At 45.1% G+C, this 23,646-nt stretch overlaps 1 protein-coding gene across 4 annotated transcripts in view; it reads left to right on the forward strand.

The window, feature by feature from the left end:
- The window catches only part of LOC144474662 (uncharacterized), a 106,388-nt gene that overhangs the window by 76,261 nt on the left and 6,481 nt on the right, over positions 1–23,646 (forward strand). For all 4 annotated transcript variants that reach the window (XM_078189759.1, XM_078189758.1, XM_078189760.1 and 1 more), the window contains 2 exons: positions 11,443–13,273; positions 15,567–15,740. In XM_078189759.1, the coding sequence (XP_078045885.1) occupies positions 11,443–13,273; positions 15,567–15,740 (2,005 nt within the window). The remainder of the gene's footprint in view (positions 1–11,442; positions 13,274–15,566; positions 15,741–23,646) is intronic.

Here is a 23,646-nt window from a genome sequence, read left to right on the forward strand (position 1 = left end):
TTTCCATCTGGAATCGTCCTCTGACCAGCTGCACCACGATTTTCACCCACCGTGTATATCCTGGCCCTGAGAACTGCAAACTCATTGTTTGTCTACCTGGCTGTCAATCAAATCAACCCAGGGTCTACTTTATCAATACGGTGGAGATCTAACGTATTTGTAGTGTATGCATTAATGCAGAATTAAATGCAAATAAAATGCAGAATAAAATGCAGGAATCTCGTATTGTGTTCGTGGATTTAAAAAATTGGAGCGAAAGTATAGCAAAAGCAATGGCAGTGCAGGAAGATTGAATTAGGAGAGAATTATTTATTCATAACAATGATGGATCAAGCATTAGGAGCTGCGAAATGTAAGAGCATCGTAACAACAGATCGCTTGATTAAATAGACAGCTTTGGGTTCATGGTTGCCGCGTTCTAAGATGGTTTTGCCCACTTCTGGTATCGGATCCGCCTCGAATCAGGTTTGCCGACGGTTTTCGTGACTGTGAATCGTGTTTTCCCAGCGAATTGTCGCGAAACGTAGCTGCCGAGCAGCCGCAGCGCCGTCGCGAAGGAGCATGGGCTGGTTTTGGCGGATTCCTTACAAGAAGAGGACCGCCGAAGAGGGTTCGGGTGCTGAAGAGGCGCAATGCCATTAGGTCTGTCGAGAGCTTGGAGCCCGGTGACGGCGACGGGGTACTTCGTGGAACGGTTCTAGACAAAAACCAGATCCTTTCGCCTCGAAAGGGCCGGGCCTGTGTTCTGTAAAACAGAAACGGACCTTTTCAGAAACGTCGGGATCGACGGGGCCCTCTGATCCTGAAAGGCGACCCGCGGTTTCAATATGGCTGCCGAATCGCGTGTTCTCTCGCCGCAGAACTGTCGGCAAAACGACGAGCGTACATAAATTCTTCTCAAAATCGGAGCCGGGATAATATCTAAAAAAGAAATACTCTTGGCGTCTCCAAACGATACTCTTATCATTATACTATGAAATTTTATGCGAAATAAAAATCGTTCGCATCAATCGCGAGAAATCGAAAACTTCTTCTCGTCCTTAATTAATTTGATAAGAGAACTTGATATTCTCAACTTAATTTTTCTGCTGTTTTGAATAACACATATTTTTGTCACAAATGCATAAAATCTGCAGTCCGCTTAGTAATTATCGAACCTGGAAAAATTGAGAAGCTACTAAGAGGTTTTAATTTTACATTTTCCTAGAACCGATGATATTCGATATTCATTACAGCTAGGATCAATCATTTTATTTTTACTATAGAGTAGTGCAGCCGGATTTCAATATTTTTAAATATTAACTTTGCACATCATAAAGTGATAAATAAAATTCTTGACATAGAATTTTCGACGCCGATTAGAGCGTCAAGCTTGCTTCGAGCTTGTGCCAGTCGCAGGTAGGCACCAGTCTTCCGAAGCGCCGATATATGGAGCAAGTGGTTCCGGCATTGTCACATTTTTCTCTGTATTTATTGCCATCGCCGTTGTCGCTGTTATTTATAGGCAAACTGTCCCGGTAGAATTTGCCATCGTAGCTAACCGTCTCTCGAATAACAACGAGCGCGCTTTGGCTTTGACTCGCGCGTTCTACGGTGAAAAATTCACCCAGTCCTCCCATGTAGAATCTTTGACATTTCGATGACCGCCGCATGGCCATTGGAAAATGCTTATTGACGCACGACTGAAATCGCGAGGAGGTCTTTTAATAAATAATGCATTCGGTGTCCTCTGCAGCTCAAGGTGACCTTTGCGAGATCATATTAAGTCGTAAACTCGATGTCAAACAATCGTTGATGAAAACAGACGGAATCGTTGACTGGTAAATTTTGGCGTCACTTTTGACACGTTAAACGCCTAGCCTGTTTTGCTTTATTTTCTAGCGCTATGATATCCTGTGAAACCTGCAAATAACAGTTCTTTTAGCGTATATTTAAATAGTATTTGTTTTATAGTAATCAGTAACACTTCCGTACATTCTTTTTTGATTGTCAAATATTTAAAATTGAAACATTTTCTGATCTCCAACCTATTTAACATTTATTAATAGAAGAATATAAGTTTTAAATTGTACACCGTACATAATAGCGAACTTTATTGATTAATAGTGAACTCATACCTCCATTACTATACAGTAAAATAAAATAGGTACGGCTAAACAAGAAAATAAAATAACATAAATAGTAGAATAGAATAAAATAGAGTAAATTAGACTAAAGTACAATAATTTATACAACGAATATAATATTGTACCATTATTAACTATTAATACCTATGTTCCGTGTATCGTACATTCTTTTCTATCGCTATATACAATTTATGAACAGAAGAGCATGACTTTTAGATCGTGCATCGTCAGTCATCGGTGACCGACATGGCGCTTAACGTGTTAAATGACTCATGCCGAACACCTGTCCACCTTGTGCCAGTAGATCGTTTTAGCCTATCGCCCTCGAACGACGCCGCGATTCTCGAAATTCATGGGAACCGCGGGAGGGTCGAACTCGAGGAAAATGGGCGAAACGAGACTTGGATAGGAGCGAACGGTCGCCGAAAGCACGTCGGAGATAATGTTTCTTTAACGGCGCCCCCGTCGAAGACAGAGAGCACTTGACCCCGGCGCTTCCGGCAAGCGTCCAAATGACGGTGGTTTAGCCCCCCGGAGCCACAGATGTTTCCCTACGGTTGGACAAACTAAAGACACGCGTGTGCGCCACGAGGTAAAAATTTTCGTACAGAGAAGTCGGTTGTTCTGTTGGAGGTCCGTCCGGGCCTCCTCGACCGCTTTTCCTGGAAGTACCCCGTCGAATCGAGTCGCGCCGCTCGTTCCCTTTAACAGTATAATCCCTGTTAAATCCGTAGCCAGTGTCTAGCCTAGATACACACCGGTCTCTGCCTCCTCGGACAAAGCCGGACAAAAGAGAGGGAGAGAGTGAGAGAGAGAGAGAGACCGAGACCCGGTCGAGTTTCCCTGTATATCGTCCAGTAGCCACACGTAGCCGTTGGATGCACTTCTCCGCGTCGATGTGTCACCCTATCCGTTTTATCTGGACGCTGGAACACGTACGAATGCAGCCTTCCATCGACGCACAGTCATCGTTCACGGCGGCCTTGATCGCTCGTAACGCGATTGCCGATAGCAGCCGCGATGAATCGGCGATCGTGCCGCGACAATTATCGGTGCTCTCGCGGTTCCCGCGTTGCACGCCGGTGCTCGTTCCGCGCGACTTTCCATTGCGAAAATCTCTCCCAAGACCGGATTCATTCCGCGCGTTCCTCGGCCGAGCATGAGAACGGACGGGGGACTCTTGCGACAGTCCAGTTTGCGTGCGATTTATCACCGGGGATCGGTCGCGACGCGTTTACTCTAGCGATTATTGACCTGTTTGTCAGCCCGAAGCTGCTCCATCGTTACCGTGGAGGTTCGATGTTGTGGTCGGTTGCACGATTCTCGATTGGCCGGAGTCCCCTATGTTTGGCGATTCCGGATTTAGGTGACGATGCATTGTGTCAGACAGGAAGTCGTGCCTTTTAATTGGGACTGGGGGGGGGGGGGGGGGCGTGGTCTGTTTTTGGGGCATTTTCCTGTCGAATTATTCAGTTATGACATAATTAATTATGAAATTATTATTGCCATTATTTGGATAAATCTTTGGGAGATACATTATGTATAGCGAATCACGTTCTCATTTTATACAACAAAATATGATACCAGATTTATAAAATATTATTCCGCAGTCGGTGTTTGAAATATTGCAGCGAGGCAAGAAAGAAATCGTCACGTTCGGCAAACAAGTTCGCTGTGATACGACTGAACGAATTATACAGGCCATAATTGATTCTGCATATGGCAGGATAAAAACCAGACAAAAATATCGCTTACAAAATCGTTGAATAATGGTTGAATCAACCGCTTGGCATACTTTTACAAGTCTCAGTCGTGATGAGATTTCTAAGAACAGTCTGGTAAGCATGATATTCCATTTCTTGGATGTCGGAATAATTTCTTTTCACCAATATTTAACCGTTGGAGTACAGAATTAATATAAATGTTCTTCTTGTTCTAAGAAATTGTTAGAATCAGGAATTATTAAATAATTCATTAAATAATGCATTAAATAATTCATTAAATAATTCATTAAATAATTCATTAAATAATTCATTAAATAATTCATCAAATAATTCATCAAATAATTCATCAAATAATTCATCAAATAATTTATTTAAGACTGTATTATTAAATAAGTATCAAAGAATTTATCCCATTATTCCTAATGTCGACAAGACATTACAAAGAAATTGGCTAGTCCAACAAACTCAGTAGCAATACAACAAACATCACAGCAGTAACATCGACTAGACGCAGAGTATCGGTAGCGTGCGCGCCATTTTGGTCCGCGTAGCCACATCTACAAACGAGAAACAGACTAATTGTCGGTCTGAAAGGATGAACACCATCCTCAGCGTGTCTCTAAATATTCCCGTCATCTTGCGGTATCTGAATCTTTGACTGCGGCGTGCTGTAACTTAAGACCGTATGCGTTTCGCAACGCCATATTCGCATGACAATCGTCTCTGACTAAACTAATCCACAATCGCGGCGCAGCTGCAGTGAAAGTAAGAATCGCATTGTTACGAGCAAGAAGGAATCGAAACATTCGCGGATATTGAGTAGTTAGTTGTAATGACAATGCCTAGGTTGTTTTACTCTGACAAAAGAGCCAGGGGAAATCCCATTTTGTACGTTTTAGCATTGTAATGTCGATCGAAGCTTCTTCAAAGCACCAAGAATATTTTTCATCGAAGAAGCAGATTACGTATCGAAGACTCGAATGACGGAAAACTCGAACATCCTGAACTTTGTTATCTTCCCAGCTTATACTATATCTTTTGTCTCTTTCATTCCTTCTTATCTGTTTTAATTGATATTTTTCTTTATTTCTTTTCTTCTTCTTTCTCTGATTTAAAATATAGTTACAAAAAATTCTCATTTCTAATATTACAATAATTCAATCTAAACAATAAAAAATTAATTATTGCCTTTTTTCTTTTTATGTAGTTTCCTTCGATTTTTCTTTTAGCATCTACTTGCATACGTAATACCTAAATCGTACTATTCTTGACACTGGAACTAGCAATTCTGCCAAAATTACTGGTTCGTGATTTTTTCTTGATATCATAAAAATATATCTCTGAGCAACTTTTAGATAAACATCTCTAGTCAAAATACTATTTCTATAAAAATCGTGCAAATTTTAAGCAGAACCAATCTTACCACTGTCATAAAACAACGCGCAGATTTTGTGAGCGGTACGCAGCAAATAATAGTAACAATCAAATGTTATTATTAAACGCATATATTCGCGTCTTCTATGCGGCGATTCATTCGCGAAGGATTAATCGTGTATCGCATTAACGAACGAGATTGATGGACGAGGTGACTCCGGCGGGCGCCATATTGGTCTCCGGGATGGATTCGAATTGGCGCGGCGCGGGCTCGTTTCTTAGACGAATCAGCGTACAAAGGAGCGTCGCGTCGGTGAAAAAAACTATCGTGAAAGGAGAATCGTGCGGGCGTGTTCCAATGGTAGAGAGAGGATCCTTTGAAAAGATCCCCGGCGAACGCACGTGAACGTGAACTCGTTTACGTTGCATCGCCCGCGAACGGTCCCGCGCGCCATTGCGTCCCGCGTTTTCTGTCGCTTTTGTCCAGCCAGCCGGTATGCGGCATTGTCTCTTTCGCTTTTTTTTTTTTTCCCCACTTCTTCCTCCGCTCGCGTCTTGCTCCTACCCGCTCCGTCGAATTCACGTGGCCACTTACCCACAACCGTAATGCCGTCGCCGCTCTTGTTCTTCCTCTGTTGCCCTCCCTCCCTCCCCCTCCCCCCCCCTCCCCGCCTCCACCCCCCTTTCCGTTGCCCTTGTAACTGGATCCACGGGAAAAATCGCGTTCAACCGAACCCTCCGCCCGGTCTCTTTCCATCAGAGGCGATCGTTCGTTCGGAGAATTCGTCTGCGGCGTTCTGCTCGGGTTTTCGGTCACGGTGAACGATCCGCGGGATCTATTGTCCTCCTATGGGATCCTCCGTAGATCCGCCGATGATAATTCCACGGGGCAACGAACCGCTCCGCGAACCGATCTCTTTGGGACACTGTGCCGCTTAATTTGTCGTGGAGTCGGCTTGGCGAATCGTCCGCGTGTTGGCGTCGCTCTGCGAAACGATGCAGCGAACGAAATAACGATTCCTGAATAATGGCTGGCGAAAACAGGATTTATTTATTTTTATTCGTCTAAACCAGGGCTTCTTAAACTTTTGTCATTCACGACCCCATTTATGATTGCGAGTTCCTTGACGACCCCATACAAATATAAAAGAAAAATAAATTAATATTTTTTGATGATTTATTTATTAGGTAACAATATACATATACATATGAAAATATATAGTGATGTTATAAAATGGTATATATAAATATTTGACATTAAAATCTCTCGCGTCCGCAGAATTTTGCTACGCGACCCCATTTGGGGGTTAAAACCCATAGTTTAAGAAGCCCTGGTCTAAACTGATTTCCCTTCGAAATCCTGAAGCTTTATTTTTTCCATTCGATGTGTATCTATAGCTAGCCTTTCTCAAGCCAACCAGCAGTGTCCATCTGATTAGGAAGTTCTAAAAGGACATTTTCACATTTTTTTAATATTGATACAATAACTATGTTATTCAAAATAATCTATATTATGAAATAATTATGCACTCGACTAAACGTGCAGCAACGAATCGCCTGCTAATAAGGAAACACAAATATGTTACATAAAACACGTTGTTATGTCACAAAAATCCGATGAACCTATCATTACTTCAACCACTTTGTAGTTCAGCGTCGAGCAGGTTTCGTAATATTTTACGTTCGCGCAGAACTATTTGGAAAGAGGTGCAGGTTATTATGAATGGGCACTCTGATGCAACTGCTGAAGCGACGATAAGTTAACGAGCACGCCTCGGTGACGGTCTTTCAAAATAGTCGAGGCGGCTAGAGGTAAATGGCCGGAAAATTCTATTCACGATGGCCGTGGCTTTGTATCCGTTGAACGAGTTTGAGGATACCTCCGTAATTAACGTATTTATTACATTTTAATGCGTCGCGTCGTTTCGAAAGTTCCACTATCGCGCGCGCGCGCGCGCGCTCTGTGAATCCAGAACAGTTTTCCGAGCTAGCCATAGACGCAATTAACAGACCGAATTATCGAGGAACTGACGAGGATAACGCGATCCGTGGAGAGCAGAGACGCGAGGAAAACCGCGCACAATTATTGTTCGTTTATTTATTCTATCTATGGGCGTAACCCGTTATCATTAGATTTACGGAGCACTAGAAGCAGCTGTTTTCTATCGTTTTATAAAAGACATTTATTTGTATCGACGTTACTTTGATGAAGGATTGCTAGGAAAAGGTAATAACAAATATATTAAATAAATAACTCGGAAAAGTCTCTTTACAATCTGAATAGTCGCAAAATAATTGTAAAATTGAAAATAAAATAGTGATTATTTATCTGAGTTTTTGGTTTTAGTTCCAAATTCAGCTGTTTATTTACTGTGCACAGTAATCGAACCTATTTTCCGCTCGATGCGTTAGTTATTGTCTACCACGGGATAGATTTATATAACCTCAAACCTCGAAACATCTCTGTCGTATTTTTAAAAAGGAGAATTGTGAATATGAAAGTTTGTTAAGGCACTTATTAGAATTATGAATTTGTTATGGGAATAATTAATTATTAAACACTATTAGAACTATAAATTGAACTTTAATCAGAACATTAATTATTTAAAGAAAGATATAAAATACGTCCTTTTCATTTAAGATATTTCAGGTAACTAACACGAATCAATTCAACAAAAACAATAACGATCAGAAGAGATTCAATAAACCATCGCATGCCTTCACATCTTAAACATATTCGGTGGTAAATAATAATTTGATTGATTTTTGCATTTCAACTTATTTGTTGAAATTCAACAGCACTTATCTCTAATATAGATTATACAAATTCTTTTAGCAAAAATTTTTGAGAAACATTCTTTATCCAAGCACGTATTATAATAGAAAGCGCACGAAATTAAAATAAATCAAATCTTGACATTCTTATAAAACAATATAAATTAGACTCGAGAGCTCGGTAGTTCCAGTGCTAATGGCAAAAATTCCTGAAGTCCGTCAGCAGGCTCCATATACTCGATGGAAGAATAAAATGGTGGCGCAGCTGCGTCTGCACAAAGATATTTGACCGGGCAGCGCCCGCGATTGATCATAACCGATACGAGTTTTCCAATTTCTGGGGGAAAAGTCCGCGGGCCCGAGAAACCGAGCGTTCTCGTTTTTCTTCGCGCAGTCCGGAATTAACGAGCGAAGTTCCTTCGAGCGACGCGGAATTTCATCGGTTTCGCTCGTCCCCGTACCGTGGCAAATAAAGAACGGGAAAAGAGAAGCCGGCCGTGTTGTGTACGTCGAACGGACGGACGTACGTGAACGGGCACGTGCTAATTGTCGAATCGATAAAATTCCCCAGCGATCGCGGCTGCTGTGGACAATCCAGAACCCGATCGAATAACCGCGCGCGCGCCACGTTGCCCCGCGACTTTCCATTGAAATTTCTATCGCGTTATTCACCTCGCTCTTTCTCCGCGCCCTTTCCGAGCAACGCCGCGCAATTTCCTTCATTAATCTCTTATTGGTGATCGATGATGCAACATGCCGACACCCTTTCGAGCTCACTCGCCAATAACACGATTTCGTTTCGACTTTGACGAATCGGCCGGCTATTCTCCCGGTTATCGAACCGCCCTCGATGCACCAATTATTGTTTGTCACGACAACGTTCGTACAACATCGATACGGCGCCATTTCGTCTTTGTATTTCCTTTGTACGGACTTCATTCGATTTCGAGCTATTTGAACGATTAAGGCTCGTATAATGGAATCATTGACTTCTACAATATTCATTTTTTAGTCAATTATTACATATAATTATATTATAACTATCATTTATTTTCGTAAATATAATATATATATTTTATATGTAAATATAAATATTATAATATAATATAAATGTTATATTATAATGTTAAATTATATTAAATTATAAATGTTATATTATAATGTTAAATTATATTAAATTATAAATGTTATATGGAATTTCTTTTTCTTTTTATTCTGCTGCTGTTCCGAGAGTTTTGTCAATTGTCTCGTTTCGTAATTGACGTTTGCATACAAAACAGACGTCCGTGATTGAAGTACATCGTCTGGGGGATTTTAATCTGGACAACAGACCGTAACATAAATAAATCAGACTAAATATTCAATTCTCGTGGGTCGACTAGAGGCACGACATACGAGAAAAGGGCGGACACGCACGTGCAGCGTCCAGCTTTCTACCGATACTCAGCGTCGCGTGAAAATTCACTTTTACGCAGGGATTTTCTCGGTCGGCTCTCCACGTGCGTCGATCGGCGGTTTCATGCGTCCCTTGGTCGCCTCTTAAGGTCACCGGCTCTCCGATAATAACTCATTCACGCGTCGATCCTGGAAAAATTCACGGAGAAAATACACACTCCGGATGGAACGATCCTTCCGTACGTTTCATTCAAATTCATCGAAGTACCATCTCAGCTCCGCGCCACGATTTTTTAAAGTTCTTTATCTCGGCATTATGTGAAAGTATTTTACGGTACTAATCATCACGAAAATATGTTTTCCCGAAATTATTTTCGAGTGGCATCGAAGTTCGGTCTTTTATCGGTAAAGGTATTTGTAAAGAATGTGGAATTAATGACGTTTTAATTGTGACCGTAAGACCAAAGAATCCCCGATTAAGATAACAGTTCCCATCGAGTTTCGATGCGGCGATTCGCTGTCAGCGAAACGACGGACGGAGGACTAATCTCCCGGACACGACGCCCGTGTCGCTCGTTCGCACTTCGCCGTAAAAAGTAACTTCTGAGAGGAAATTTTGCAAGCGACGCCGCGACAGGCCTGTCCGTGGGTCGCTGTTTAGAACTATGATTTTACGTCGGTAAGTGGCTGTAACCTAGATTGGCCTCGATTGCGCGTAAGAAACGCGTTTAGAAAACTCGTTAACTTCCCCTTGGTTAATTCCGCTCCTCCGTAGTTAGCGTGCACCGCGCAACCACACTCCTCTCCCCGGAGTGTGTGCCGATGCGTTCTCGCCGAACTCCGAGCACGACGCCCGTTGCTGCACACCGCTTTTCCTTTGAGAGTGTGCCGAGAGAGTTTGTTCGAGCGGCCCGCCGTACTTTTGGCATACCCGTGCAACCCCGTATATCTCCATCCGTTGTTTCCGCAGCGTGTTGCCCCCCCTCCTTCGCGTCGCTTTTGGTAACGAGATTCCGGTATTCTCCCCACCTTTCTCGTCACTTTTCATGTTTGTACCATGGCATCTGACCCCCTTTGCGGCACCTTTTAATATTGAAACTGTGGTATTTCAGCATCCCCCTTTGTGCCGTTGTTTGTCGCCCGTACACTGTCACGTATTCGTACTTATCTGTTAATTGTTGCGAGCTACACGATGCTTCGAAACTCTGCCGCGCGTCGTCGGATCTTTCGTTTTTGATATACAGATCCGTGAATCACAATTAATGTGAACATAATTGATGTGGTCTATATTATCGTTAACTATCGTTACGTTCTGAAGGTTTTATTCTTGTTCAGTTCTTTGAGATCAAACAGTATTTTCACTTTTTACATTCAGCTCTTATAGTAACTTTTTTCAAACTGGATTAAATCTCCTAAAATCAATGTTAACCCAGAGTCAAGTTACAGTCGACGAAAAATTGAAAAACTAAATTTCTTGCTACTTCCTAAAAACGAATATCCAAGCGGTTTGGATATCCAAGCGGTTTGGTTAAAAAAAGGTCGTTGCGTCGAACAGTTTGGTGGACCACTGTATGTGAAAGGGATCAGCAGAATCATTTAGAGTCCTATCGGCGAAGACCTTTCCTCTGACCAGCCGTTAGAATAATAACGATGGACCGGTCTCGCGGATGATCGAAACACCCCGGTTTACCCTGCGCCGGTGCCTCGGGGAAAAAAATCCGCGATGTAGGCGAGTTTCGAAGCAGCATCGGGTCGCGCGGCCACTTCGTTCTGTAAATAGCGTGTGAGTGGGTCGCCGTTGAATAGAGGTGAGCCGCGTGTCCGGAGATCTCTGTAAAGAAAAGAGACGGCACACGCCAGAGAGGGTGAAAGAGAGAGTGAACGAGGATGTGAGAGCGATGGATGGCGAGAGAAAGAGAGAGAGAGAGAGAGAGAGAGAAAGAGTGAGAGAGAGGGTTAGGTTACGTGTGTGGGGGATGCAGGATGTAGGTAGCACCGGACGCATCGAAAATCGTTAAAACGGTCACCTTCTCCGTTTTGTCCGACAGGTCCCGAATTCGTAACGGCAGTGGCGTGACGGACATACACTCGCAGCAACAGCAGCAGCAGCAGCAGCAACAGCAGCAGCAGCAGCAGCAGCTGCAGGAGAACAACAACGCGAAGAAGCCGCAAGAGGGACTGGGTCCCGATGAGATGTGGGCCCCTGGCGGCCTAGGGCCTCACCGGGAGCTACCAGTCGACGTCCCCGACACCCTTCTACAGAAGGCCTACCCCAACAAGGTAAAGAACTGCTCTTCCGACTATAGGAACGAGCTTCGTGGCCCCCGTAGCGAGCTAGCTAGCGACCTCGACCTCTCCCTAAACCTTAAAAACGACACCCTTAAGTCGCCGCCTGCGCCGCCGCCGCCTCCGCCGCCTCCACCGCGCATCGCCAGCGCGGACGGTAAAGTTCCAACTAGCCTAGAGCCCGTAGAGGACGTCACCGACGCCAGCTTGCGCCCGTGCGCGAGGAACGGCCATCACCAGCCGCACATGGTCAAGATCGAGCTGAAGATCGAGCCGGAGAACCTCGAGGACGAGGACGAGAAGCCGCGAAAGGACGGCAAGCAAGCGGAGAACGACGCGTACCGCAGGAGCCCCTCGACTCTGGGCTCCCCAGACCTGAAGAACCCGTTCAAAGACTTCGACGACGAGGAGGACGAGGGAGTGAACGAGGATACGAACGGCCAGAAGGAATCCAGCGTCGACGTGGACGTCGAGGAGGACTACCCGTTCGCTAAAGAGGATTACCCGACCATGCTCAAGACCTGCAGCGATGACTCGGCCAGTCCGAGGAGCTCCTCCGGCAGGTCCGACAGCACCGCTCCCCTGGACAGTAGTCTGGTGCTGAGGCACGCCAAAGCCAGGGACAAGGAGTCACCGACATACGACGCCAGAAGGATAGACCTGGGCTCCCCCTGCATACCGGTGGTCCCCGAGATCAAAGTCGCACCGAGGTTCGGCAGAACCAGGGACGCGACCTCTTTCGACAATCCGGCTTACGGTCTGGCCGACCTGCAGGACCTCCAGGGTCTTTTGATGAGATCCGACGAGGTTTCTGATTTGACTAGACTAATCGACGAGCAATGCACAATCCCGAGACTACCCAGGGACCAGAACAGGTCCTCCGCGGCTCGGAACAAAGAGCCCAGAGAGCTGCAGACCGATTCAACGCCGGCAAAGTCGTTAAAAAGTGGTAAAACCCGCAGACAGACGGAAGACCGTGGTAAGACGAAGGCGAAGACCAGGTCCCTGGACGTGGAGGAGCTGATCAGGTCTGGATCCAGCGAGGATCTTGTGGGCATAGAGTCGGGCAGCAGTTTGTCCTCGTCCTCGAGGCAGCGGCCGAAGAAGAAACGCCATCAACAGATCTCCAGCGGCTATTCCACTCTGAGGAGCGACGCGTCCACCGACCACGAGCACGCCGAGCGTAGCTTCCTCGTGGTCGGCGGGAGGCCATACCGCGAGGTGGCCGTCGACTGTCCGCCGGACTTCGTGCCGGTGACCAAGTGCCATCCCGTCTATCCCCCGCCGAACAAGACCCCCGGGAACAGCAAGCAGAACACGCTCGAGCCTAAACGGGAGCGAAACGGGACGACGACGACGACGACGACGGCCGTCGCGACGGTCGCGGCGGCCGCCGCGGGGGATGACGGGACGACGGCCACCTCGTTGCCGTTGCCGTCGCCGACGACCGCGCCGTCCCGGCATCTCCCCCCGAGCGAGCTCGCGCTCGCGATGCTGGCCGGTAGCGGCGACCAGCTCGCTACCACCGAGTCCTCCTCGTCTACCGTGGCCGCGCGCACGCTAGACAGAAAACGCGACTCATCCACGAAGAAGGTAAGGTCCAAAGTCAAGAGTATGCTTCTCGACAGCTTCCTATCTTTCGTGCACCACGAGCCCCGCCACCGCACACCGCTTCCACGCCACGCTTCCGCCGCGAGCATCGCACAACGTTCGCCCTCTAACAGCTCGCTGATCTATCTAAGCCCCAGCCCGCGGCTCGAACCGAGCCAGGCCGCTCAAACGAATCCCGCTTCCGGACACCTGCAGGTCCGCTACTCGAAGAACCTGTCCTCGAGCAGACCCTGCAGCGTCGTCTTCGAGAAGTGCACGCCGTTCGACCCTGTCGAAGTGAAACCTTCTCGGCTGAGACGCTTGTCGTTCGTGCAAGAGACCAATCAAAATTCCCGCAACTCGCTGCGCGAGTTCTCCGCCGGTCGATCGGCGGACGATCGGTGGTCCGCCGATCCGAGGACCGATCGTCGTCGGGACGCGGTCGATCCCGACGACTCGCCGAACACGCAGAATCTGAAAAATTCGAGGCTGTCTATCGAGTACAAGCGCGACAAGCTCTCGCGGGGACCCGACAGGCCCGCGGTCGGTCGGGACCTATCCAGGAGCGACTCCGAGATTCCCCGCTCCCGCCTCGACTACTCCCGTTTCGGCCCGCGCCAATCCCGTCTCTCGGATTCGAATCTTGCGAGTAGAATCACCCCCTGGCGAACATCAGCCAGCGGTTCGAGCCGGCGCAAACTGGACGCTACCATCTCCGATGACTTCTCTGCCAGGATACGTACGTACGCTTCGTGCCAGGGCCTAGACCAACTCGAAACGCCACAGGTAAACTTTGCTTTGACATTCTATGCTCCCTGCACCTGGGCAAGGGGGCCCCCTCGGCTTTCTCACGGCTTCGACCGGCGATCGATGGGTTTGGATGATCTACTGTTACAGTAACGAGTCTTTGGAAGTGTTCCTAACGTGATCCAAAGCCAATGATCTTGTGGATGTCGGTCTCCTTTATTGATAGACGTTCACCACACCCTTCAAAAGTATTAGGTATAAATATGTAACGATAGGGGATTGTTATAATTTTTTGAATTTATTTCTGAAGTTAGCTTTCCTATTATTTTTCATTCTCATTAATTTAATACGTTCTGTACTATACTCGCATATCGGGAAAATGATACGCGAGTCTTATCCAGCGAAGACTGCGAGATGATCTCAGGATACGTTATCGATAAACAAGATACTATGAATCGATAAACCAGTTGCATAACAGACGAGCACGTATAATTTAATATCTACCTAATGCAGTGTTGCACAGTTGCAGACATTACCTATACCAGGGGTGTATCTCTCTCCTGGCTTATTTGAAATTTTGGTGATCGCGTCAGCTGTCGTTATCGTCGAGACGAATATTTTTGGATCGTTTCCAGGTTCTTTGAAATTTTGGGAATAATGTCAGTTCTTCTGTGTACGATAATCCCATAGAGACACTAACCGAAAAAGGTATTGAACAACAGAAACAGACTGTGGAAGAACCGTCTTCCCGGTTATTGATCTAACCGGGAAAACAAGAAACGCGCCCGGTTGCATATTCGCGGCGAAGTTTCTCGCGCCGGGCATCCAAACTCATTTTTCACCGGCGGCATCCCCGCGAATCGCCGAACGCGGCAATTAGGGGCGCGCAACGGGGGATTTGTCTAGAAACTTGGGAATTCACGGGAACTTCCGGAGTCTGTTAGTTGCCGAAGTTGGGTCGTTGATTCTTCGATCGCCGGCGAGGCCGAGCAAGAAACCCGGGGCTCCGTTTCTCACGGGGCACGGTGCAACAGAGAACGCATGCGGAACGGACACACTGTAGTAAACTTGGAAGGCATGGTAAAGTAGTCAGAGCCGATTGCGAACGCTGTCTGCGTAGTCGTAGAAAAACTGTCTCTCTCTCTCTCTCTCTCTCTCTCTTGTAGTGCAAGCGCCAGGCTCCTCTGTCGTCTCTAGCTCCTGTAATCTTCTTCTCTCTCAGCCACTTCGTCTAGTATTTCTGCATCTGCTATCTGTCTCTCTCTCTCTCTCTCTCTTTCTCTTTCTCTTTCTCTTCTGTGCCGTTCGCTTCCGCGTGGTCGAGACCGGAAGCGGACGCGTGTCCGAGGACGTCCACGAGTGGTCGTCGTCGTTGTCGTCGGAAGACGAAGAGCTTCTACGAACCACGACTTCTCGCCAAGGGAGAATCGTTTACGAAAAGAGAGAAATTTTTTTAGTTAAACCGCTCGTTTTAGTCGCGATCGCGGCGGCCATCCGACGCCACGGCTGGATTAATGCGAGCCTGTTTCTTTTCGGAACGGATTTTTAGGCCGGTCTGAACGGGCTGAAACCTGCCATACCGCCGAGAGATCAAAAGAGGGCGCCGGCCAGACCACCGAAAGATAACCTGCGTCTGTCCACGCAGAACAATAATGTGGAGACCACCGATTACGCCAATGCCGAGCCCACCCAGCAGCAGCTGCACTCCATCAGAAAATACCAGGTACGCCCATCGATCACTTCCGGTTCCCGCGAATTCGATTCGTCTTGGATCGTCTTCGAACCGCGATTATTTGAAGGTTATGTTCCGCGAATATTTACGCTTCGCGTTGATAGCGAGCTTGGAATTATATCTTGAGCACAGCTGTCAGAAAATCGATATTTGAAATAGTGAGTGGACTATAAATATTTTTATCTTCTCGCGTAATGAGATAATAATAGTATTCGGGTATATATTAAGTTGGAAACAATGAAACGGGCGTTCTCGTTTAGTCTATGTCCAGCTGCGGCGCCCGTTTCATAGTTTCCAACCTAATACAATTTATTAATTTAATCCTGTATTATATGGGAACGTGAAAATACTTATACTCTATTGACTAGTTTAAAAATCCATTTCCCTCTGGATCTATTCTTGAGCCGGCGATGCAGGTCAAATTTTAACTACCAATGCTAACTAAGGCCTTTGGAAAAGAACAACGTACTTTAAATGAAATGATATTTTCGATCGGTGCGTCGAACGAACTCGATGTTCAACGGGATTATATGGTCTCCGTATCGCTGGATCGCCGCGACGCTCATCGTTTCGAAATTCCCGGTTTCCAACGGCAAAATTCCGCCCAGTCCGGTTGCGCAATCGGCGACCCGCGGCGGACTGTGCCGCATAATGATCGTTTACGCGACACTCGCGTCAGCAGAACACGAGCCGCAACAACAAAAGGGTTAACCATCGTCCTCCGACGATTATGCGGAAAAGACAATGTACGATTTCGCGGAGCGACGACAGCCGAGGGCCGCCCCGTTCACATTCCAGCCCGACACGGCGATGCCGATTGTTAACCGATCTGTTGCTAAGTGAAATAACACTTGCACGCCACGTCGCCGACGCCAGTTCTGGCAAAGATAAGGAACGACGTGTGCACTGCGTAATTCCAGGCCGAGTCGTTAGCCGAACCTTTTTTCGCCCCGCACTCCGGGCTTCGATCTTCCGACCCTAAAACTCAGTCGCGTTACAGGCTCCGTCGTTCTAACGGCGAGAACGTTTTAACTATCTGAGGGACAGGATTTGACAGATCAAAAATAGACCCATGTTGCACAGGAATTTTATCGGATTTTAAGTGAAACGAAATTGGCATATTTTTATTAATAAAGGTATAACATCGTGTAAAGACATAACGAAATAGTAATAGTTAATTTAATTTGTAGTTTTAAGAATATACAAGGTAAACAATAAAGAAAAATTGCTTTTTTTGTGTTACTTGGCAAGTTGCATGGTGGGACAAGTAAAATTCTACCATACTGTCATCATTTGCAAATAAATTTAACCATTGATTTTTATTATAAAGTATACGTTACTCGCTTAAAGAACTAACTTTAATATAAAGAACTAATTTTTATAAGAATTAATTTACCTCTGCGATTTTTTACATGAAACTAAGAAAACAATGTTAGTGCAATAAACCTTCCGTTTATAACAATTGGTCAACCGGTAATTGCGCGTTGAATGTCGCCAATACAAGGAATACATTTGTAACATTGTTCGAAGATACTACCAACTGCTTTACGTAAATAAGACAAAATCTAAACCTATGCAGATGCAGGACTGCAAGATTTTGAGGTGAAATACATCAAAAAGTTGGGACACTTTTAATCCCACCGTGCCCCGCGGAGTTAAATTAGAGACGAATGAATTTTGTGAAACGTGACGCGCGGAAACGTCTGACAAAATATGAAATCGTACGAATTTCCACGAGGATTGGAATAACAGAATTTTTGGTCACGAATCTAAAATCGTAGTTTCAGCCGTTTATTAGTAACAAATATTTCCAAGAGTATAATAACGTAGTCCTGAATCTTTAATTAATGTTTGAAGTATCAACATCGTAATTTATACAGACAATATTAGTTCTTTAAAAAAGCTTCCACGCCCCCGTATTTCGTCCGCGCGTCGGCCCTCTTCGCGCGCGGTGCGTCGTTATTCCCGGCTAAAAAAATTCATTTTCCGCGCGTTATTGCCGCGCCAGCGATTCTCCGGGTCAAGATTTCCCTGGGAACGATTTTCCAAGCGGCAAGACCGCGCGTCGGTCGTCGATTAGAAAATTGCCTAACGATCCGCGCGCGCATACCTCCGCGGCTAGAGCTGGTGCACGCATCCCACGGTTGTTCCGCGGGGCCGAGGATCGTTTTGCATACGCCTTTGCACGCGCGTGCAACAGCTGCGAGCAGGCCGCGCGCTCGCGCGTTCCCGCTTGTCGCCCAGGCATCGCCGATTAATTTCCCGCCGCAGCGCCGCGCGGAGCCGAACGTTTCCACCGCTCAAATAGGAAATTCGAAATCTATAGAAACGGCCGCGCCGACACCGATACGCTCCTTCGGCGACCATTGTGCGCCCGGGATCCGTAATTTCCTGTTCGAACCCGCGCAACCCTGTCCCTTTAAACAGTGGAATCGTCGCGCAGTGCTCTGGCGTGTAGCAGCAATCCATGGCAAAAATTATTTTAGCGTCGTTTCAAGGCTTAAAATTATATTACGCTTGTCGAATATCGTTTCTACAATTAATATAATATTATCGAGTTTTTATGTAAAACAAATCTCATTTGAACGATTACTATCAATTCTTTTGGAGAATTTCACGATTTTACAAATTTAAAATTTTATTTAAATTTATTAATTTTAAAATTTAAATAATTATGATAAGTTTATAATATTGAATGTCGGCTGGAAATGGAAACACCTGCCCCAGAAATACTAAGATTCGGTATTGACCGCGTCTCCTTGTAAATCGCTACGTAAAAAAAGAAGAAGATAAGAGAACAATCGATAAAAAAAGTAAAACCGTGAATCCCTGTTTGATTAACAACCATCCAGACCACCGATTCACGCAGGCGTATCGTTCAAACCCTACACTTTAACACGTTGACGCCGCCGCCAATATTCATGATTTTCTCTGTGAGTCGGCGCCCTTTTACAAAAATTAAATAATTACGTTAAGTTTATAATATTGAACGTCTATGTTTTTACTATTGAATATCTGTTTATAATGTTCAGATAAAATAACGTAAAGCCCACGGGTCTGACACGCATCACCCACCGGTGGGTCAAGCCGTCCTCAAAGTGTTAAATTGTTATAGGTATTGCAACGTTTATTATTGGCATTTTATAACGAATGAATCCTCTTTGCACTTCTGGGTTATATATAATTTCATACTTATTGCAACATGCATCTGTGTACACCGTGTCTGTTTGAGCAGGAAGAGCGACTTTGATGCATTACGTTTCACATGAGGGTAATTAGAACTAGATTATGCGTTTAGTATTTCAACATTTATACATCGAACAAAAAATCGATACACGATAGAATATCGTTATATGAACTTATATGTATATTCATACTCTGTAATAATTAATTCATTAAATTAGCTAATCTAAATTATTATTGGTCGGTATTCGTAACGTTGTATCTCATGACAGAGCTGTCCGAACGAATTATTTAATTCATGAATGAATTAATATTTTAGTAGCATCAAAGTATCAAAGTTAGAAGATTGAATTTTGGTTCCGTCGAGGTATCAAAGTTAGAAAATTGGATTTTGGTTGTGAATCGCGGCTCGGCCAGACCACAGTGCATCGCGTCGATTCCCTGTCGCCTTTACAATCTTACGCAACGCTAAATTATTCATGCGGAATGCCAGAGCCGTGTTCCGCGCCGCATACTTCTCTCCCGATTCTGCCCGAAACGCTCGGCAACCGCTTGATCACCGTTTCCAGGACATGTATCGTTAATCGTTGTTTTCCTGACCTCCGGTTTCCCATTAAACCTGGGTAATTTATTTAACGTATCGACGAACGCTTTGGTAGGTCCTGTCGAAAGGTACAATTGAGCCGCCCAGTGCACACATCGATTAACTCCACTTTTTGAAAAATCTTAAATTTAAGTGTCAAAGCACTTGGTATAGTCATAACTTTTTATATTTATAATAACTTTCCTGAATAATAAAGATTAACACCATTAAACGGCAAAATTTTTTCTTTTTCTTTTGGCTACTCTTTCTTGTTAATTTTATACATTAAATAATATTAATTTTATACATTAAATTATACGTTAAATGAAAGCTATATCTGTATTTATTCATTCTACATTATATATGTGAATCTATGTTATAACAGGAATTTTAAAAATCAATGTACATCATTTCATCGCGTTTCTCGACTTTTTGTTTTATGGAGTTAATCGATGTGTGCACTGAACGGCTCAATTGTTGTTTCTCCTGACATTCTGAACGTGAACGTCATTTCGAGCGTAATCATAAAATGCATCGATCGGCAGTGCATGATTTGATTGATAATATCAGAGAATTTTTGTTTCTCGAATCCGATCGTTGACTTTAAATTTCGGTGATAAACTTTTGTTTCGATTAATAACATTCGCGTTTAGTGGATCTTGTATGAAATCTCCATGACATAATATGATTTATTATCGTTAGACTGGGGATCTTTACGCAATATTACCTTCATCAATTGCTCTAAATAAGAGTTATATAAAAATGAATTTTTCCTTTCCATATTTTTAACACATTAAATATAGTACAACAAGATTTTTACATTCCTCTAATGTCTTCTCGTTTTGTATTTAATTCGCCCATTTTTGCCATAAATGCATAAAATCCGCAGTCTAGTTATCAGAGCACAAGGGATTAATCTGTTACGTAGACGTTGCTTTGGTAACTGTAATAAAGCTCTCGTGCAACAAAGCTCTCATTGGAAGCAATTAACTTGGCTTTTAGCAAGACATAAAGGTAATTTTAGTTCAACGAATGATCAAACTCTGAATAAAAACGAGGTAGCAATAAATAACAATTTTCTTACTATTAAAAATGGTCTAATATTAAATGAATTCCTTATAATATTTAAAATCAAGATTAAGCTCTAATTTTTTATATCCGATCCAACCAAGACTCGACAAAAGAAATCAAATTCAAACTGAACAGGTGAAACAGCCCTTTCAGGACCCACCCTAATCTTCTTTGTGGCGAAGGAGTCGAAGCCACGGCATGGTATCGCAGTCGAAAGTGGCCGATTAGAAACCGTCCAGTTCCAAGCCACGGTGTTTCTCCGTGAGAAATGCCAGAAGCAGAACAACCCGCGTCGGACACGCTTTTAAAATCCTTTCGCGCCAGCCGCCTTAAGTCAAGTGTGGTCTGGAATGTAAAGAACCCCCGTGCACAATGGTCTAAGATTACATGGCTCCGAGTGTAACGTTACGGCGTTTTTCGATAGGTGCGTAGACCGTCGGGTGACTCAGTCGGTCGGGCCTGTTTCGTTTCCCCTTCCACGACCATGACCTCGCTTTTCCCCGGGCCCCTGTTACCGGGAAACCGCATTTTTTTCTACGCGGCACCCCGTAACACCGTCGAGTGAAACAGACCCCCGTAACACCGTCCAGAGAAACAGACCCCCCGAAATCATCTGCCGTGAACGATAACGAGCGATCATCCCGTCGTTACGATGATACCAGTCGCATCACTCCGGGTCCCTGGCGTGGAACGCAACCTGTTAATGCCCACCGACCGCCACGTTGCCATAGACGAGGGACCCTCTTCTTGCCACCTTGCTCTACAGGGTGTCCGACGATTCGTCGAACGACCCGAGATGCGCTTCTTCAGCCCCGGAGCAAATCGTTTGATTTTCTTCCGCTGCGTCTTCGGGAACCATTGGAATTTGCCTATCGAGGAATTTCTTCTGCTCGCAGGTGGTTCATTTCTGCAAGCGATTTGCAGGCAGGAAGCGTTCTTCTTTACGCGAACGCGGAAACGTTGCAAACCAAGATTTCTTGCATGATTTCGCGCAGATTGGGATTAATAAGAGTCCTTCGGCGGAAGGCATTGTTGAAACGTTCAGACCCCATCTGATCGTCTTTTTTAGTGTTATTTATGTATTCTTTGGATATTAAGTTTTCTCCGTGCTGCGTGTTCTTTATATTCATGCATTCCTATTGACGATTTCCAAAACAATGATCAAGGTGCTCGAAACAGTATATTGTTGTTCTAGATGGAGGGAGAATTTTTGGAAGATTTTTAGAAACAATCAAATGTTATATCTCGATGAGACTTTCCAGACATGTTTATATATATTTAGTCTGCCTTTATAAATTTTTATACGGTATTAGTATTAAGTCTGTTATAACTATTCATCTAGACAGCAGCTTTAACTTTTTTCTATTTTCTCAGTAACAATTCCTACAATTTCAAAGCTAAAACCGTATGGAATAAATGTGCCTTACTTCGACTGAATTTCTATTTCTTACCACCGTCTTGCAAAATGTTTATTTCGCACGAAAAATTCGCGGTCTGCTGATAATTTAAGAGAACGACTTGACCTCGAACACTAAATTAAAACGAAAAACGACACGTCGTCGAGTTACTGCTTGAAAAATTCTCAGAGCGGGTTCTCTTGGCGTTGAACAATGCTCCCGTTCGACAGCTATTAAAAATAACGACGCCGGTCGGTGAAAATATTTGATCGGTCGCACGGAATAGCATAGTCAGCCACTCGTTGATCCCCTTTTCTGTACGAGCTTCCCCAGACCGTGGATTCAAGTGCAGAGAGCTCTGATTCCGTCGCCGGGGCGATTCCCAGCCGTAGTCGCAGGAAATCCATCGAATCGGTATGAGGTGACGCTCGGCGAAGCCTTACCCCGGCTGCAGCGAGAGTGACCGCGGGGCTTCGTCCAAGTATTTCTGCCCGGCCGTGTTACATAAATCGGCCGGGCGGCGCGTTCTCGCGCGAGCATTTTTCCGGGGCCTTTATCGGCCGGTGGGCGTCGATCGCGAATCGGTGGTTCGGCCGTGGCGCGATATCGCGCCGATTCCCGGTTGAATTTATTGCCGCAGATAGAACGGATCGATTCAATTTTCGCGGGGCTCGCAATCCGCTTCGCCCCGATCCGGCGAGCGTCGCCGATCGGCGAGTTTGCTTGCTTGATGTTAGATAGAGCGCATCTCACGCTCCGCCATAGATGTTCGCCGTCGCACAGTGCGTCGTGTATAAGAGTAAAAATCATAAGCTAAACGATTTTTGGTCGAAGTGCCTTAATAACTTGCCGAAGGAAATGCAAAGATACAACAATTTATATGAGAGATTGTATAATTTCGTAGCGTATTCGTAGCGATCGTTTCGCACGTGTGGGTTCGAGATCGGTTATGGCTACATATTTTGTTAAATGATATAATATTCCCTGGCAATTGTTTTCTATAACGATCGCTTCGTAAAGAGACTCATCGTTCATATAATAATTTGCAAACAAGCTGCTTCGCGAACCAACTGCCTAATATTCCCTCGAAGAGGTAGCTTGAAATTAATCCATGGCTCAATTTTTGATCATTCAGACATTTTAACACGTCGTGCACATAATTTTGAATACCCACGACGCGGCGACTAGTTTTTAATTTTGTCCAACGACGGTCGCACTGTGCGCCGCCCCCATTCGCCGTTCACGCCCTTACGGTTCTGTCTCGTCGTTGTTGCCGGTGTCTGTACTGCCTTGTTCTGCCTTGTTCTGCCTGTTTCGCCGAGCGTGCCGGCCACAAGATGCGTGGGAAACGAGGTAGGTAAACGCGAGGTCCAAGGACGCGATCGGTGCAACGCTCGTTTCTCATGCTATTGCCAGCTACATGTGCCCTACGGCGAGCATAATGCCCAATTGTGTGTCGGCCAGGTCGTGACCAGTTCGATACGTCGGTCGATTCGCCTCCGAACCCGCCAGGTTCGGAAACCCGGAAATCTAGGAAGAAACCTTGGAATTCGTCGAGTCACTCGCCCGAAACGTAATCCGCTTTCTTCTTCGACAATAGACTTCGGGGGATGGATGTTACCCTCCGGTGAAGTTGCAGAATTTTTATCGGGAAGGCGCATTT

This window comes from Augochlora pura, chromosome 9, assembly GCF_028453695.1.
Source record: "Augochlora pura isolate Apur16 chromosome 9, APUR_v2.2.1, whole genome shotgun sequence".
NCBI lineage: Eukaryota > Metazoa > Arthropoda > Insecta > Hymenoptera > Halictidae > Augochlora > Augochlora pura.